The 17969-nt window shown below is 42.0% G+C and overlaps 2 protein-coding genes across 3 annotated transcripts in view; both read right to left on the bottom strand.

The window, feature by feature from the left end:
- LOC133840247 (titin) overlaps positions 1 to 17969 on the bottom strand; it is an 80554-nt gene that overhangs the window by 28909 nt on the left and 33676 nt on the right. The window contains exons 22-25 of one of the 2 annotated variants that reach the window (XM_062271963.1): positions 17744 to 17804; positions 17513 to 17554; positions 11134 to 16824; positions 5820 to 10978 (exon numbers count right to left, since the gene is read on the bottom strand). The exons of the other annotated variant lie outside the window; for it this stretch is intronic. Of the exons in view, the coding sequence (XP_062127947.1) occupies positions 5820 to 10978; positions 11134 to 16824; positions 17513 to 17554; positions 17744 to 17804 (10953 nt within the window). The remainder of the gene's footprint in view (positions 1 to 5819; positions 10979 to 11133; positions 16825 to 17512; positions 17555 to 17743; positions 17805 to 17969) is intronic. 2 annotated transcript variants of the gene reach the window in all.
- Positions 5224 to 5968, bottom strand: LOC133840246 (uncharacterized). Its single transcript, XM_062271962.1, has 2 exons — positions 5907 to 5968; positions 5224 to 5693 (listed from the first exon to the last, which is right to left on the bottom strand). Exon 2 carries the CDS (start codon positions 5642 to 5644, stop codon positions 5276 to 5278), a length of 369 nt encoding a protein of 122 aa, XP_062127946.1. The 5' UTR covers positions 5645 to 5693; positions 5907 to 5968; the 3' UTR covers positions 5224 to 5275.

Here is a 17969-nt window from a genome sequence, read left to right as displayed (position 1 = left end):
GTTTCCACAACGTGTACTTCTTCTGGAAGCTCCTTGATTTCTTCTGGTTGTTCTTCCTCCACAGGAACTTCTTCCACTGTGACGGTGGTTTCGGGCTGTTTGTCATCCTCTTCGACGGTTTCGATCTTGGTGACTTCTTGTTTGTCACCCTTCACCTTTTTGATAACACGTGTGCGGATCTTCTTCTTCTTAGGAATGCCATCCACAGTGATTGTTTCCACAACACGAACCTCTTCTGGAAGCTCCTTGATTTCTTCAGATTGTTCTTCCTCCACAGGAACTTCTTCCACTGTGACGGTGGTTTCAGGTTGCTTGTCATCCTCTTCGACTGTCTCGATTTTGGTGACTTCTTTTTTGTCACCCTTAACCTTCTTGATTACACGTGTGCGGATCTTCTTCTTCTTCGGTTTGCCATCCTCAGTGATGGTTTCCACAACACGAACCTCTTCTGGAAGCTCCTTGATTTCTTCAGATTGTTCTTCCTCCACTGGAATCTCTTCAACTGTGACAGTGGTTTCGGGTTGTTTGTCATCCTCTTCGACGGTTTCGATCTTGGTGACTTCTTGTTTGTCACCCTTAACCTTCTTGATTACACGTGTGCGGATCTTCTTCTTCTTTGGAGTGCCATCTTCAGTGATTGTTTCCACAACACGAACCTCTTCTGGAAGCTCCTTGATTTCTTCAGGTTGTTCTTCCTCCACAGGAACTTCTTCCACTGTGACGGTGGATTCAGGTTGCTTGTCATCCTCTTCAACGGTCTCGATTTTGGTGACTTCTTGCTTGTCACCCTTTACCTTCTTGATTACACGTGTGCGGATCTTCTTCTTCTTCGGTTTGCCGTCCTCAGTGATTATTTCCACAACACGAACCTCTTCTGGAAGCTCCTTGATTTCTTCAGGTTGTTCTTCCTCCACTGGAATCTCTTCAACTGTGACAGTGGTTTCGGGTTGCTTGTCATCCTCTTCGACGGTTTCGATCTTGGTGACTTCTTGTTTGTCACCCTTAACCTTCTTGATTACACGTGTGCGGATCTTCTTCTTCTTTGGAGTGCCATCTTCAGTGATTGTTTCCACAACACGAACCTCTTCTGGAAGCTCCTTGATTTCTTCAGGTTGTTCTTCCTCCACAGGAACTTCTTCCACTGTGACGGTGGTTTCGGGCTGTTTGTCATCCTCTTCGACGGTTTCGATCTTGGTGACTTCTTGTTTGTCACCCTTAACCTTCTTGATTACACGTGTGCGGATCTTCTTCTTCTTTGGAGTGCCATCTTCAGTAATTGTTTCCACAACACGAACCTCTTCTGGAAGCTCCTTAATTTCTTCAGGTTGTTCTTCCTCCACGGAAATTTCTTCAACTGTGACAGTGGTTTCGGGTTGCTTGTCATCCTCTTCGACGGTTTCGATCTTGGTGACTTCTTGTTTGTCACCCTTAACCTTCTTGATAACACGTGTGCGTATCTTCTTCTTTTTCGGTTTGCCATCCTCAGTGATGGTTTCCACAACACGAACCTCTTCTGGAAGCTCCTTGATTTCTTCAGATTGTTCTTCCTCCACTGGAATCTCTTCAACTGTGACAGTGGTTTCGGGTTGTTTGTCATCCTCTTCGACGGTTTCGATCTTGGTGACTTCTTGTTTGTCACCCTTAACCTTCTTGATTACACGTGTGCGGATCTTCTTCTTCTTTGGAGTGCCATCTTCAGTGATTGTTTCCACAACTCGAACTTCTTCTGGAAGCTCCTTGATTTCTTCAGGTTGTTCTTCCTCCACGGAAATTTCTTCAACTGTGACAGTGGTTTCGGGTTGCTTGTCATCCTCTTCGACGGTTTCGATCTTGGTGACTTCTTGTTTGTCACCCTTAACCTTCTTGATAACACGTGTGCGGATCTTCTTCTTCTTCGGTTTGCCATCTTCAGTGATGGTTTCAACAACACGAATCTCTTCTGGAAGCTCCTTGATTTCTTCAGGTTGTTCTTCCTCCACTGGAATCTCTTCAACTGTGACAGTGGTTTCGGGCTGTTTGTCATCCTCTTCAACGGTTTCGATCTTGGTGACTTCTTGTTTGTCACCCTTAACCTTCTTGATTACACGTGTGCGTATCTTCTTCTTTTTCGGTTTGCCATCCTCAGTGATGGTTTCCACAACACGAACCTCTTCTGGAAGCTCCTTGATTTCTTCAGGTTGTTCTTCCTCCACTGGAATCTCTTCAACTGTGACAGTGGTTTCAGGCTGTTTGTCATCCTCTTCAACGGTTTCGATCTTGGTGACTTCTTGTTTATCACCCTTAACCTTTTTGATAACACGTGTTCGGATCTTCTTCTTCTTTGGAGTGCCGTCTTCAGAAATAGTTTCCACAACGTGTACTTCTTCTGGAAGCTCCTTGATTTCTTCTGGTTGTTCTTCCTCCACAGGAACTTCTTCCACTGTGACGGTGGTTTCGGGCTGTTTGTCATCCTCTTCGACGGTTTCGATCTTAGTGACTTCTTGTTTGTCACCCTTAACCTTTTTGATAACACGTGTTCGGATCTTCTTCTTCTTTGGAGTGCCGTCATCAGAAATAGTTTCCACAACGTGTACTTCTTCTGGAAGCTCCTTGATTTCTTCTGGTTGTTCTTCCTCCACAGGAATTTCTTCAACTGTGACAGTGGTTTCGGGTTGCTTGTCATCCTCTTCGACGGTTTCGATCTTGGTGACTTCTTGTTTGTCACCCTTAACCTTCTTGATTACACGTGTGCGGATCTTCTTCTTCTTTGGAGTGCCATCTTCAGTGATTGTTTCCACAACACGAACCTCTTCTGGAAGCTCCTTGATTTCTTCAGGTTGTTCTTCCTCCACTGGAATCTCTTCAACTGTGACAGTGGTTTCGGGCTGTTTGTCATCCTCTTCAACGGTTTCGATCTTGGTGACTTCTTGTTTGTCACCCTTAACCTTCTTGATTACACGTGTGCGTATCTTCTTCTTCTTCGGTTTGCCGTCCTCAGTGATTGTTTCCACAACACGAACCTCTTCTGGAAGCTCCTTGATTTCTTCAGGTTGTTCTTCCTCCACAGGAACTTCTTCCACTGTGACGGTGGTTTCAGGTTGCTTGTCATCCTCTTCGACTGTCTCGATTTTGGTGACTTCTTGTTTGTCACCCTTAACCTTCTTGATTACACGTGTGCGTATCTTCTTCTTTTTCGGTTTGCCATCCTCAGTGATGGTTTCCACAACACGAACCTCTTCTGGAAGCTCCTTGATTTCTTCAGGTTGTTCTTCCTCCACTGGAATCTCTTCAACTGTGACAGTGGTTTCAGGCTGTTTGTCATCCTCTTCAACGGTTTCGATCTTGGTGACTTCTTGTTTATCACCCTTAACCTTTTTGATAACACGTGTTCGGATCTTCTTCTTCTTTGGAGTGCCGTCTTCAGAAATAGTTTCCACAACGTGTACTTCTTCTGGAAGCTCCTTGATTTCTTCTGGTTGTTCTTCCTCCACAGGAACTTCTTCCACTGTGACGGTGGTTTCGGGCTGTTTGTCATCCTCTTCGACGGTTTCGATCTTAGTGACTTCTTGTTTGTCACCCTTAACCTTTTTGATAACACGTGTTCGGATCTTCTTCTTCTTTGGAGTGCCGTCATCAGAAATAGTTTCCACAACGTGTACTTCTTCTGGAAGCTCCTTGATTTCTTCTGGTTGTTCTTCCTCCACAGGAATTTCTTCAACTGTGACAGTGGTTTCGGGTTGCTTGTCATCCTCTTCGACGGTTTCGATCTTGGTGACTTCTTGTTTGTCACCCTTAACCTTCTTGATAACACGTGTGCGGATCTTCTTCTTCTTCGGTTTGCCATCTTCAGTGATGGTTTCAACAACACGAATCTCTTCTGGAAGCTCCTTGATTTCTTCAGGTTGTTCTTCCTCCACTGGAATCTCTTCAACTGTGACAGTGGTTTCGGGCTGTTTGTCATCCTCTTCAACGGTTTCGATCTTGGTGACTTCTTGTTTGTCATCCTTAACCTTCTTGATTACACGTGTGCGTATCTTCTTCTTCTTTGGAGTGCCGTCCTCAGTGATGGTTTCCACAACACGAACCTCTTCTGGAAGCTCCTTGATTTCTTCAGGTTGTTCTTCCTCCACTGGAATCTCTTCAACTGTGACAGTGGTTTCAGGCTGTTTGTCATCCTCTTCAACGGTTTCGATCTTGGTGACTTCTTGTTTATCACCCTTAACCTTTTTGATAACACGTGTTCGGATCTTCTTCTTCTTTGGAGTGCCGTCTTCAGAAATAGTTTCCACAACGTGTACTTCTTCTGGAAGCTCCTTAATTTCTTCTGGTTGTTCTTCCTCCACTGGAATCTCTTCAACTGTGACAGTGATTTCAGGCTGTTTGTCATCCTCTTCAACAGTTTCGATCTTGGTGACTTCTTGTTTGTCACCCTTAACCTTCTTGATTACACGTGTGCGTATCTTCTTCTTTTTCGGTTTGCCGTCTTCATTGATTGTTTCAACAACACGAATCTCTTCTGGAAGCTCCTTGATTTCTTCAGGTTGTTCTGCCTCCACAGAAATTTCCTCAACTGTGACAGTGGTTTCGGGTTGTTTGTCATCCGTCTCGACGGTTTCGATCTTGGTGACTTCTTGTTTGTCACCCTTAACCTTCTTGATAACACGTGTGCGTATCTTCTTTTTCGTAGGCTTACCATCCTCAGTGATTGTTTCCACTACACGAACTTCTTCTGGAAGCTCCTTGATTTTTTCAGGTTGTTCTTCCTCCACAGGAACTTCTTCCACCGTGACAGTGGTTTCGGGTTGTTGACTATCCACTTCGACGGTTTCAATCTTGGTGACTTCTTGTTTGTCACCCTTAACCTTCTTGATTACACGTGTGCGGATCTTCTTCTTCTTTGGAGTGCCATCTTCAGTAATTGTTTCCTCTACACGAACCTCTTCTGGAAGCTCCTTGATTTCTTCAGGTTGTTCTCCCTCCACAGGAACTTCTTCAACTGTGACAGTGGTTTCGGGTTGCTTGTCATCCTCTTCGACGGTTTCAATCTTGGTGACTTCTTGTTTGTCACCCTTAACCTTCTTGATTACACGTGTGCGGATCTTCTTCTTCTTCGGTTTGCCGTCCTCAGTGATTGTTTCCACAACACGAACCTCTTCTGGAAGCTCCTTGATTTCTTCAGGTTGTTCTTCCTCCACTGGAATCTCTTCAACTGTGACAGTGGTTTCGGGCTGTTTGTCATCCTCTTCGACGGTCTCGATTTTGGTGACTTGTTGTTTGTCACCCTTAACCTTCTTGATTACACGTGTGCGTATCTTCTTCTTTTTCGGTTTGCCGTCCTCAGTGATGGTTTCCACAACACGAACCTCTTCTGGAAGCTCCTTGATTTCTTCAGGTTGTTCTTCCTCCACTGGAATCTCTTCAACTGTGACAGTGGTTTCAGGCTGTTTGTCATCCTCTTCAACGGTTTCGATCTTGGTGACTTCTTGTTTATCACCCTTAACCTTTTTGATAACACGTGTTCGGATCTTCTTCTTCTTTGGAGTGCCGTCTCCAGAAATAGTTTCCACAACGTGTACTTCTTCTGGAAGCTCCTTGATTTCTTCAGGTTGTTCTTCCTCCACTGGAATCTCTTCAACTGTGACAGTGATTTCAGGCTGTTTGTCATCCTCTTCAACAGTTTCGATCTTGGTGACTTCTTGTTTGTCACCCTTAACCTTCTTGATAACACGTGTGCGGATCTTCTTTTTCTTCGGTTTGCCATCTTCAGTGATGGTTTCAACAACACGAACCTCTTCTGGAAGCTCCTTGATTTCTTCAGGTTGTTCTCCCTCCACAGGAACTTCTTCAACTGTGACAGTGGTTTCGGGTTGCTTGTCATCCTCTTCGACTGTCTCGATTTTGGTGACTTCTTGTTTGTCACCCTTAACCTTCTTGATTACACGTGTGCGTATCTTCTTCTTTTTCGGTTTGCCATCCTCTGTGATGGTTTCCACTACACGAACCTCTTCTGGAAGCTCCTTGATTTCTTCAGGTTGTTCTTCCTCCACTGGAATCTCTTCAACTGTGACAGTGGTTTCGGGCTGTTTGTCATCCTCTTCAACGGTTTCGATCTTGGTGACTTCTTGTTTGTCACCCTTAACCTTCTTGATTACACGTGTGCGTATCTTCTTCTTCTTCGGTTTGCCGTCCTCAGTGATTGTTTCCACAACACGAACCTCTTCTGGAAGCTCCTTGATTTCTTCAGGTTGTTCTTCCTCCACAGGAACTTCTTCCACTGTGACGGTGGTTTCAGGTTGCTTGTCATCCTCTTCGACGGTCTCGATTTTGGTGACTTCTTGTTTGTCGCCCTTAACCTTCTTGATTACACGTGTGCGTATCTTCTTCTTCTTCGGTTTGCCATCCTCAGTGATGGTTTCCACAACACGAACCTCTTCTGGAAGCTCCTTGATTTCTTCAGGTTGTTCTTCCTCCACTGGAATCTCTTCAACTGTGACAGTGGTTTCGGGCTGTTTGTCATCCTCTTCGACGGTCTCGATTTTGGTGACTTGTTGTTTGTCACCCTTAACCTTCTTGATTACACGTGTGCGTATCTTCTTCTTTTTCGGTTTGCCGTCCTCAGTGATGGTTTCCACAACACGAACCTCTTCTGGAAGCTCCTTGATTTCTTCAGGTTGTTCTTTCTCCACTGGAATATCTTCAACTGTGACAGTGGTTTCGGGTTGCTTGTCATCCTCTTCGACGGTCTCGATTTTGGTGACTTGTTGTTTGTCACCCTTAACCTTCTTGATTACACGTGTGCGTATCTTCTTCTTTTTCGGTTTGCCGTCCTCAGTGATGGTTTCCACAACACGAACCTCTTCTGGAAGCTCCTTGATTTCTTCAGGTTGTTCTTCCTCCACAGGAACTTCTTCCACTGTGACGGTGGTGTCAGGTTGCTTTTCATCCTCTTCGACGGTCTCGATTTTGGTGACTTCTTGTTTGTCGCCCTTAACCTTCTTGATTACACGTGTGCGTATCTTCTTCTTCTTCGGTTTGCCATCCTCAGTGATGGTTTCCACAACACGAACCTCTTCTGGAAGCTCCTTGATTTCTTCAGGTTGTTCTTCCTCCACTGGAATCTCTTCAACTGTGACAGTGGTTTCGGGCTGTTTGTCATCCTCTTCGACGGTCTCGATTTTGGTGACTTGTTGTTTGTCACCCTTAACCTTCTTGATTACACGTGTGCGTATCTTCTTCTTTTTCGGTTTGCCGTCCTCAGTGATGGTTTCCACAACACGAACCTCTTCTGGAAGCTCCTTGATTTCTTCAGGTTGTTCTTTCTCCACTGGAATCTCTTCAACTGTGACAGTGGTTTCGGGTTGCTTGTCATCCTCTTCGACGGTCTCGATTTTGGTGACTTGTTGTTTGTCACCCTTAACCTTCTTGATTACACGTGTGAGTATCTTCTTCTTTTTCGGTTTGCCGTCCTCAGTGATGGTTTCCACAACACGAACCTCTTCTGGAAGCTCCTTGATTTCTTCAGGTTGTTCTTCCTCCACTGGAATCTCTTCAACTGTGACAGTGGTTTCGGGTTGCTTGTCATCCTCTTCGACGGTCTCGATTTTGGTGACTTGTTGTTTGTCACCCTTAACCTTCTTGATTACACGTGTGCGTATCTTCTTCTTTTTCGGTTTGCCGTCCTCAGTGATGGTTTCCACAACACGAACCTCTTCTGGAAGCTCCTTGATTTCTTCAGGTTGTTCTTCCTCCACTGGAATCTTTTCAACTGTGACAGTGGTTTCGGGTTGCTTGTCATCCTCTTCGACGGTCTCGATTTTGGTGACTTGTTGTTTGTCACCCTTAACCTTCTTGATTACACGTGTGCGTATCTTCTTCTTTTTCGGTTTGCCGTCCTCAGTGATGGTTTCCACAACACGAACCTCTTCTGGAAGCTCCTTGATTTCTTCAGGTTGTTCTTCCTCCACTGGAATCTCTTCAACTGTGACAGTGGTTTCGGGTTGCTTGTCATCCTCTTCGACGGTCTCGATTTTGGTGACTTGTTGTTTGTCACCCTTAACCTTCTTGATTACACGTGTGCGTATCTTCTTCTTTTTCGGTTTGCCATCCTCAGAGATTGTTTCCACAACACGAACCTCTTCTGGAAGCTCCTTGATTTCTTCAGGTTGTTCTTCCTCCACTGGAATCTCTTCAACTGTGACAGTGGTTTCGGGCTGTTTGTCATCCTCTTCAACGGTTTCGATCTTGGTGACTTCTTGTTTGTCACCCTTAACCTTCTTGATTACACGTGTGCGTATCTTCTTCTTTTTCGGTTTGCCGTCCTCAGTGATGGTTTCCACAACACGAACCTCTTCTGGAAGCTCCTTGATTTCTTCAGGTTGTTCTTCCTCCACGGGAATCTCTTCAATTGTGACAGTGGTTTCGGGTTGTTTGTCATCCTCTTCGACGGTCTCGATTTTGGTGACTTCTTGTTTGTCACCCTTCACCTTCTTGATAACACGTGTGCGGATCTTCTTTTTCTTAGGAATGCCATCCAAAGTGATTGTTTCCACAACACGAACCTCTTCTGGAAGCTCCTTGATTTCTTCGGGTTGTTCTTCCTCCACAGGAACTTCTTCTACTGTGACGGTGGTTTCAGGTTGCTTGTCATCCTCTTCGACGGTCTCGATTTTGGTGACTTCTTGTTTGTCACCCTTAACCTTCTTGATTACACGTGTGCGTATCTTCTTCTTTTTCGGTTTGCCATCCTCTGTGATGGTTTCCACAACACGAACCTCTTCTGGAAGCTCCTTGATTTCTTCAGGTTGTTTTTCCTCCACTGGAATCTCTTCAACTGTGACAGTGGTTTCGGGCTGTTTGTCATCCTCTTCAACGGTTTCGATCTTGGTGACTTCTTGTTTGTCACCCTTAACCTTCTTGATTACACGTGTGCGTATCTTCTTCTTCTTCGGTTTGCCGTCCTCAGTGATGGTTTCCACAACACGAACCTCTTCTGGAAGCTCCTTGATTTCTTCAGGTTGTTCTTCCTCCACAGGAACTTCTTCCACTGTGACAGTGGTTTCAGGTTGTTTGTCATCCTCTTCGACGGTTTCGATCTTGGTGACTTCTTGTTTGTCACCCTTAACTCTCTTGATGACACGTGTGCGTATCTTCTTCTTCTTCGGTTTGCCGTCCTCAGTAATGGTTTCCACAATACGAACCTCTTCCGGAAGTTCCTTGATTTCTTCAGGTTTTTCTTCCTCCACAGGAGTCTCTACAACTGTGACGGTGGTTTCAGGCTGTTTGTCATCTTCTTCGACGGTTTCGATCTTGGTGACTTCTTGTTTGTCACCCTTAAGCTTCTTGATAACACGTGTGCGTATTTTCTTCTTCTTCGGCTTGCCGTCCTCAGTGATGGTTTCAACGACACGAATTTCTTCTGGAAGCTCCTTGATTTCTTCAGGTTGTTCTTCCTCCACAGGAAGTTCTTCGACAGTGACAGTTGTTTGGGGTTGTTTGTCATCCTCTTCGACGGTTTCGATCTTGGTGACTTCTTGTTTGTCACCCTTAACCTTCTTGATAACACGTGTGCGGATCTTTTTCTTCTTCGGCTTGCCGTCCTCAGAGACAGTTTCCACAACATGAACCTCTTCTGGGAGTTCCTTGATTTCTTCAGGTAGTTCTTCGTCCACTGGAACTTCTTCTACGGTTACTGTGGTTTCGGGTTGTTTGTCATCCTCTTCGACGGTTTCGATCTTGGTGACTTCTTGTTTGTCACCCTTAACCTTCTTGATGACACGTGTGCGTATCTTCTTCTTCTTCGGCTTTCCGTCCTCAGCAATGGTTTCAACGACACGAATTTCTTCTGGAAGCTCTTTGATTTCTTCAGGTTGTTCTTCCTCCACAGGAACTTCTTCCACTGTGACAGTGGTTTCAGGTTGTTTGTCATCCTCTTCGACGGTTTCGATCTTGGTGACTTCTTGTTTGTCACCCTTAACTCTCTTGATGACACGTGTGCGTATCTTCTTCTTCTTCGGTTTGCCGTCCTCAGTAATGGTTTCCACAATACGAACCTCTTCCGGAAGTTCCTTGATTTCTTCAGGTTTTTCTTCCTCCACAGGAGTCTCTACAACTGTGACGGTGGTTTCAGGCTGTTTGTCATCTTCTTCGACGGTTTCGATCTTGGTGACTTCTTGTTTGTCACCCTTAAGCTTCTTGATAACACGTGTGCGTATTTTCTTCTTCTTCGGCTTGCCGTCCTCAGTGATGGTTTCAACGACACGAATTTCTTCTGGAAGCTCCTTGATTTCTTCAGGTTGTTCTTCCTCCACAGGTAGTTCTTCGACAGTGACAGTAGTTTCCGGTTGTTTGTCATCCTCTTCGACGGTCTCGATTTTGGTGACTTCTTGTTTGTCACCCTTAACCTTCTTGATGACACGTGTGCGTATCTTCTTCTTCTTCGGCTTGCCGTCCTCAGAAACACTTTCCACAACACGAACCTCCTCTGGAAGTTCCTTGATTTCTTCAGGTCTTTCTTCCTCCACAGGAATCTCTTCAACTGTGACTGTGGTTTGTGGTTGTTTGTCATCCTCTTCGACAGTTTCGATCTTGGTGACTTCTTGTTTGTCACCCTTAACCTTTTTGATGACACGTGTGCGGATCTTTTTCTTCTTCGGCTTGCCGTCCTCAGAAACAGTTTCAACAAGACGAACCTCTTCTGGAAGTTCCTTGATGTTTTCAGGCTGCTCTTCCTCCACAGGAAGTTCTTCGAAAGTGACAGTAGTTTTAGGTTGTTTGTCGTCTTCTTCGACGGTTTCGATCTTGGTGACCTCTTGTTTATCGCCCTTAACTTTTTTAATTATTCGAGTACGTATTTTCTTTTTCTTAAGCTTTCCATCTTTTGAGATTTCCTCTACAACTTGAATTGTTTCAGGAATTTCCAATATTTCAACTTCTTTTGTTTCTTTTATTTGTGTTGGTGTCTTTTGTTTTGTGTGTTGTGTGTCTGTGGCTTGTATTGTATCTGTGTAAAAAATATGATTTTAGTACTTAATTCTGTATGTAATTTGGTTTTTGTTTTGTGTAATATGTGTTTTGTAGTTTGAGGGTCAAGTGGTAATGAAAGTAATACGCCTTTTTTTGTTGATCTTCTTATTTCCAACCTTACAGAGTACTTACCCAGCGATGCTTTTACCGTTTCAAATAAGCTTAAACTTTCATACTCAGTTTTTGATGAAGTTTGTGATTGAGACTCAGAAAGTATATCCAAGTCTGCAGGACTGGCATCTTTAGTATGCTTAATTTTAATTGGTTTTTGTGTTTTCGTACATTGTGCGTTTTCAAGAAGTATATTATCAAGAGGCAAATTGACGTGTTTATTTTCAATTTTTACATCATCCATTTCAATTGGTGCATCACCTGTCGTTAAGCTGAGCACTTTAATTTGATTTGAGGTGTTTTGTTCAAAGCTAACATTTGCATTTATGAGCTGCGTATCTTCTGGTTTATGTAGTATTGTGACTCGTTCTTCTGTAATAGTTTCTCCATGAAGACAAGAACTAAATGGCATTATTGTTGGATTTGCATATTCTACGTCTAGTGTAGGACTAGTTGTTTCAAGAAGGTTCCCTTTCTCATGAAATTCACTAGAAAGTGGTGCGAATTTTTCATCAATAGGCGCAAAAGACGCACTATCTGTTCCTGGAGGGATATCTGATAAATTTGTCACATTTTCATATATTAGTTGATCCATTACAAGTAAATTTCTATGCGTAATATTTTCGACCTTTGCTATAGCTTCTTTAGGCCCTGTTCCTGATATATTCTCCACAGTTGGTAAAACAGAAACCTCTTCCACAACCGAAACCTTCATGTTTGCAAATATGTCAGAGGTGGTCATTGCAGTTTGAGGTTTAAAGTCACCATGTCCTTCAACGTTTTCGTATACGTTTACAGTTGATCCTTCAACCGTTTTAGTAGAGCTCTCAACGAAGTTAATATTTGTTTTGGCATAATTGTTCTTTGCTTGCTTTATTGTAGGAGATTCTTCATAAGCCAACTGATGAGTAATTGTAACAGCCTCATTTGGAGACTCGCGAATTATATTTGCATTTGCTTCGTTTGGTCGTTGTAAGTCGTAGGTTTCGTGAACGGAACTCATGCCAATAATTTCCTCGGTCACCAATGGTTCCATTTGTGTTTTGGAAATTTGAGCTCTTGTTTCAATAATTGAAAGGGGAGCAAAATCATCTTCTTTAATGAACGGCGTTTGAGTTGTTGTCACTCTTGCGCATTTCGTTTGAGAGTCACTTTTTATTTTTGCGTAGTGTTCTTCATCTTGATATTTGGGTTTTAGATCATCTGTTTTTTCAAATGCATCAACCTTCAATATAGTTGTATGTGACTGTAATGGTGTCGAAACTTGTGCTTCAACTGTTATCGCTTCGTTGCCTCTATCTACGTTGCCAACATTTTCCATGGGCAAAATCTCAGAGATTACAGTTTCTCGTTGCGTTCCTTCAATAAAAAGTTTGCCGTGGCCAATTAACCGAGAATCCTCGAATGTGTCTTCCTTTTGAAGAACTACATCATCCACTTTCACGTTTAATTTGTTTGCATCTGAAGTTAGTAATGAATGTATTTGAGCTTCCTGAGTTACTATTTTGGGATGTTCTAACTGCTCCGACACTTCAAAAGGCAATACATCCGAAGTTGTGGTGTATTGAAGAATGTCACTTAATACTGACTTAACAACACCCTCTTCACATTCTGCCGGCTTTATATCAGTCTCTTTTTGATAAGTGACCAGTTCCAATGATTCTGGCGTAGTTTGAAACATTTCATTTAATGATTCCGTGGCACTGGCTAATGTTTTCTGGGGGGATACAATAAGTTCAGCACCCTCGGCACATTGACTCTCGGTGACTGTCACTTCATAATGTTTTTCTGCCAAGCTCGGTTGGGCAACTGCCGTATTTAATGTAGGAACAGTAAAATCTTTAGCGTCCTCTACGAGTCGGATTGATGTATTCACAGGTAACTTCAGTTGTGATGCGTTTTCGTTAGGAGTTACTGACGATGAGCTTAAGGCTTGTGTAATAAAGGTATCTGTCGTTTCTACTGTTTGCTGTAGATCTGTCACATGTGCAAATGTTTTTACATGCGAAATGTCCGCATGTATACCGCTAACATTATCACTAGCCTTTGTTTCATCCGTCGATTCATACACTTCAACCTCATTCACATTTTTACTTATTAATGTTGGAATAACTTCATTAATCTTAGCACTAAACTCTTGTGAACGTGCTATATCGAAGGTCATCTCAGCATGCAAAATATTTTGATGTTCTGAAATAGCTAACTGGCTAAAGCTATCTTGAACAGGATGAGCATTTCTTTGCTTCTCAGGCGTTTCACTAAATCCTTCCACGTCGACTATAGGCATACATTCTGAGATTACCGTATGTTCATGTGGAATTATTGTCTGTGACCCTATACACTCAGTTTCCTCGCCGCTTTTATCAGCTTTTATGTAGTCATAAACTAAAATTTCCGTTGTACTAGTTTCGTTTAATGTATCAATGCTTGACTTGGCGAGTTTACTAGATACGTTAAAATCATCAAGATTCGCGGTCGCCTGATTTTCGTGCACTTTTTCCGTCAATGGAGTCCTTAGTAAGTCCGAAGCAACGGGCCTTGCATGCTCCAAAGGAACTTTGGGAATTTGGAAATCTTGTTCTGATTCAAAAGTATATTCTTTTTGACTAATAACCACTCCCGTAGAAGAATCCAAAGTAACTTTAGTTGCTTGTGCAATGGGTTGCCTGATTTGTTCAAATTGATCCTCTTTCTCACATGTTTTGGTCTCTTGAACATTTATCTCCTCTAATTTGGTTATTATTAGTTGGCTATTTTGTGGTGTAGGTATAATGGATGTAAGCTCTTCAGCAGAATCCAAAACTGTTGGCTCCTCTGACAGTGGAGATCTTTTGGTAAAATCACTGAAATGTGGTGCGATCGCTGTTGGTTGAATTGTAGTTGACTCTTTGATTTCATCTGCTTGTTCACTAATCATTGCTGTTGATGTGCTTATTGCAGAGGTATTTTGTATAATTGCCACATTACCAATGTTAGATTTATTTATATCAAGGACTTCGTAATTTTTAACAGTATCCAAAGACGTTACTTCCTCACATTCGGCTGCGGTAATCTCATCAATATCAACATGAGCATGTTGTTGAGGTTGGGTCCTTTCATCAAGCTCTTGAAGCGATTCCATATGCTGATTGCCCACCTTACTTGCTACCCTCAAAGCTCCAGATGTAGAAATAGCTGCGTTGTGTAGGGTGCCAACATCTTTTGATGGCATTGTCGTCTCCTGTTCTATAGTTATCAAGGAACTGGTTTCTAGTGGTTGTAGTAAACTAAATGTGGGTCCTGTGAATTGCTCCTGAGGTTGTGCTTTCTCCTCATGAGACTGTAGGGTTTCAAGTAAAGCTTGTTCAGTTACATCAGTACCGTATAGTGGAGGTATTGTTATATCAGCCACTACTGAAGATGGCTTGCTTTCACTCTCATGCTTTAAAGCGGACTCCAATAAAATTACTTCCGTGTGCTCTGTATGCGCAAGTGTATCCGTGGTTTCATGTGCTGATGACTTTGTGTGCTTTGGCAATGTATCGATAAGCTCGGGGCTTGTTTCAGTAATCTGAACATCAGTTATCTCCAAGGGTTGTTGATTTTCAAACATAACTAACGTTCCAGATTTCTGATCGGGTTGTTGAAGCTCTTCCAGATACTCTGTACCCTCCAGCAAGTCCTGTTGACTTTTAACGCCAATTGGCTTGGTTTCGAACGCTGGAATAGCAGATACTGGTTTGATATCTTCACTTTCAATATTAACGGATGTTTGTTGAGGCTGCACTTCCCATGTACTGGTAACCTTTAACTCGCCGGGAATTATTCCTTGTTGTGCAGCTTGTCCAACTGCATCTTTTGGTATAGACAAAAGAGTCTCTTTCTCAATAGCTGTTTCCTCTTCAATTTGTATTGCCTTTTGCTCAATAATATCTAGTTTTGCCTGTACGCTGTCGGGAATTTTTGGAAGTAACTGCTGCTCTGAATCTATAATTGTTTGTGCATGCACTTCAGCAACCTGTTCGCCCTCCGTTATACTTATTTTTCCTTGATTGAGATCTGTTTTCGCATAATCGATTACATCAACGGTGTCATAAACGACTTCTTCGTTTTCTAATGCAGTGCCAAGTGAACTGGTAATTGTTTCTTTTACAGGCTTCACAGGTTCAACCAAAGGCTTCAAAAGATGTTCTGCCATTTCAACCGAATGAGTTTCAGTGATTTCGCCAACTGGATGGGAAATTGTTTGACTGACTGTGGCATCGATGTATTTGGGAATATTTAATAAAATTAAGTCGCTTGGACTTTCTTCACTAGATATAGTCTCCTGCGTAATTATGTGTGATTGAGTTTCTAAACTGAAATGAGCTTCTTGCGAGTCGGCTTTGAATGTTGGTAAGCTATCTTCAGTTGGACTTCGCGAATCTGCCATTGTGTTTATTAAGCCCTCAGTTAAGACCAATTCTTGGACTGCCTTAAATTCAGCTGGTCGTTTCTTTACGGGCTCTTCTCCACCGAGCGTTTCCATTTTTTCAACTTCCTGTACCAATAGTGGAGCCTCTTCAGGCTTAATGGAAAATTCAGCTAGTGATTTGACGGGAAGCGACTCTTGACTCAATTCGTCAACACTTTCTAATACTTTTGATTCACTGGTGCTAAATGCCTTAAATTCTTGTATGGTTGTGGACATGGTCTCAGTTCTAGCTTCCGAATGAGGTTTAAGCTCAGTTACAGAATCTTCGGGTTGACATTCGCTAATGCCAACACTTAAGTTTGAAGTAAACTGCGGAGATATTTGCTCACTGACAGGTTTAAGTTGTAACACCTCCTTTTCAATAGTTTCGCCTCTGAAATTTTCTGAGACTAAAAGTCCTTCCATGGGCAGAAACTGTGATTGAACGTTTTCTGTGGCTACTGATGGAGTCTTCAAAGCGTCCAAACTATCCAATGTTGTATTTTGTTCTGATGTAAGTTCATGTGACAGTAAAATCTCGCTATGAGCTTGCTGCGCCGGAGTTTTTAGAGATTCTAGATCTCCAACTGAATTCGCGATGCTTGGCGATTCGATTAGCAATGGACGCGATTCCCTCACCTTTCGCTCAGCTTTTAAAAGTTTTGGAATTTTCGAAGATTTTAATTCTTTGGGAGTTTCCTTTGTTTGCGTCTCACTAACGGAAACCGCATGCCTCTCATGTACCTCAACCTGCTCACTAAGCCTGCTAACTTGTGGTTTGGACTGATCCAAACCAGAACTAACCTCATCAAATGCCATGCATTCCTCTTTAAGTGCTAGAGTCTTTTGTGGTAAAATATCATTTTGGATTTGAGCTTCGACTGGTTTCGGTGTGGAAAGTTCTGTGGTATTTACACCTGAAACTATTTCGTGTATAGTTTTTGGTAGATTTTGCGTGGATAGTGTTGTGACATGTGGTGAAAGGTCTTCAATTTGCTCAAGTGTTTCAAGTTTCGGTGATTCAGTGTTAAATTCTTTGGCAAAGGTTTCTTCCTGCACGTATTCGGAATCGTCAATTGCCTCAAGACTTTCTTTCTCATCTTCATGATGTTGGTGTACTTCTTGTTCTTGATGTATTATATCTGTATGTTTTTTATGCTTCTTGGTTTTCGTTTTTCTATGCACAGTTTGTTCAGCCTGTATTTGTAGGTGCTGTTGTTCTTGTACTTGTTTTTGTTGTTGCTGTATGAATTGTTTTTCCACTTTTGTGGTTGTGGTTTCTGCGAATGTAATGCAATTAAACAATGACAATGTCGACTTTTCTTTCAGATGCTATTAAAAACAATACATTAACAATTTCTTGAACGCGCTTAAAGCCAGGCAAATGCAAGTGCATGTCAATTGAGTTAATTTTCAGAAAGCTCTTCGATAAAGCTAATGAAGAACAAATGTAATGTATTTTGTTTATATTTACAGATTGTGGTTTTGTTGGTGACATAAAACAAAAGCCAACAGACAAACAAAATATACATATTACGTCTTTGTAAGGATAACTTACCTCAAGGTGCGTCATTCACTTTGATATTGAGTGCAAAAAGAAAGAAATAAATATAAAGCACTTCTACTCTGGTCCCATTCAGGTAAGTAAAAGCATTTAGTTTTGCAAATAAAAAAAAATTTTATAAAAAGCTTATATGACAACAGACTGCAAAGTCAATTCTACGTAGTAGTAGGTAGTTATTAAGGATTAATAGGAGTTCAATTTGAGTTCTCTGGAGGCGTCTTTTTTAGAATATACACATGATTTGGTTTTTGGTTTAACATAATTTAATTGTTGTATTTTGAAAGTCAATATTGATTATTGTTATTTGTAATTGTTGTTGTTGTAATTATTATTATATTATGCAATTGTTGTTGAGTAGTTCATTGGGGTACAGTTTTACAGTTCATCAGTGTTTATGTTCAAACCTTCATCGACAACTATCGTGCGTTCCTCGACAAATGTTTCCTCTACGTTTGTGTTAGATTAAGTTTTTTGTTGGGATTGGCACGTTAAGCGCAGGCATTTTTACAAAGCAGTTTTATATTTTGAAAATAAAAAGAAATAAATACAATTTTTCAGTACTGTGCGCATAAGAAGCGTGTTCAACTACATTCTCTTAGATGAGAGAAGTTTTGATCTATCGACGAATTACTCACCGATTTTCACATGCGTTATGGCTTCGTGACTTTCAATAATCTGGGATGTCTCTACTATTCTCTAGATTTCAGCGAATCGTGTAGATAAAAGTTTATAAAAATAGAATGTCAATACGGTAATTGAAAATATTGCTTCTCACGAGAAGAAAAAAACATTCATAGGTTACGGAAGTTGAAATGCCTTTTATTCAATTAGATTCCAATCAAATTATGAAATGATTTTTGA

Source organism: Drosophila sulfurigaster, chromosome 3 (assembly GCF_023558435.1).
Source record: "Drosophila sulfurigaster albostrigata strain 15112-1811.04 chromosome 3, ASM2355843v2, whole genome shotgun sequence".
Classification (NCBI taxonomy): Eukaryota; Metazoa; Arthropoda; class Insecta; order Diptera; family Drosophilidae; genus Drosophila; species Drosophila sulfurigaster.
This window is presented reverse-complemented; position numbering and strand designations above follow the sequence as displayed.

Coding starts and splice junctions, on each gene's coding strand:
- LOC133840246 (XM_062271962.1), bottom strand. CDS start 5,644: ATGACAAACAGCCTGAAATCACTGTCACAGTTGAAGAGATTCCAGTGG.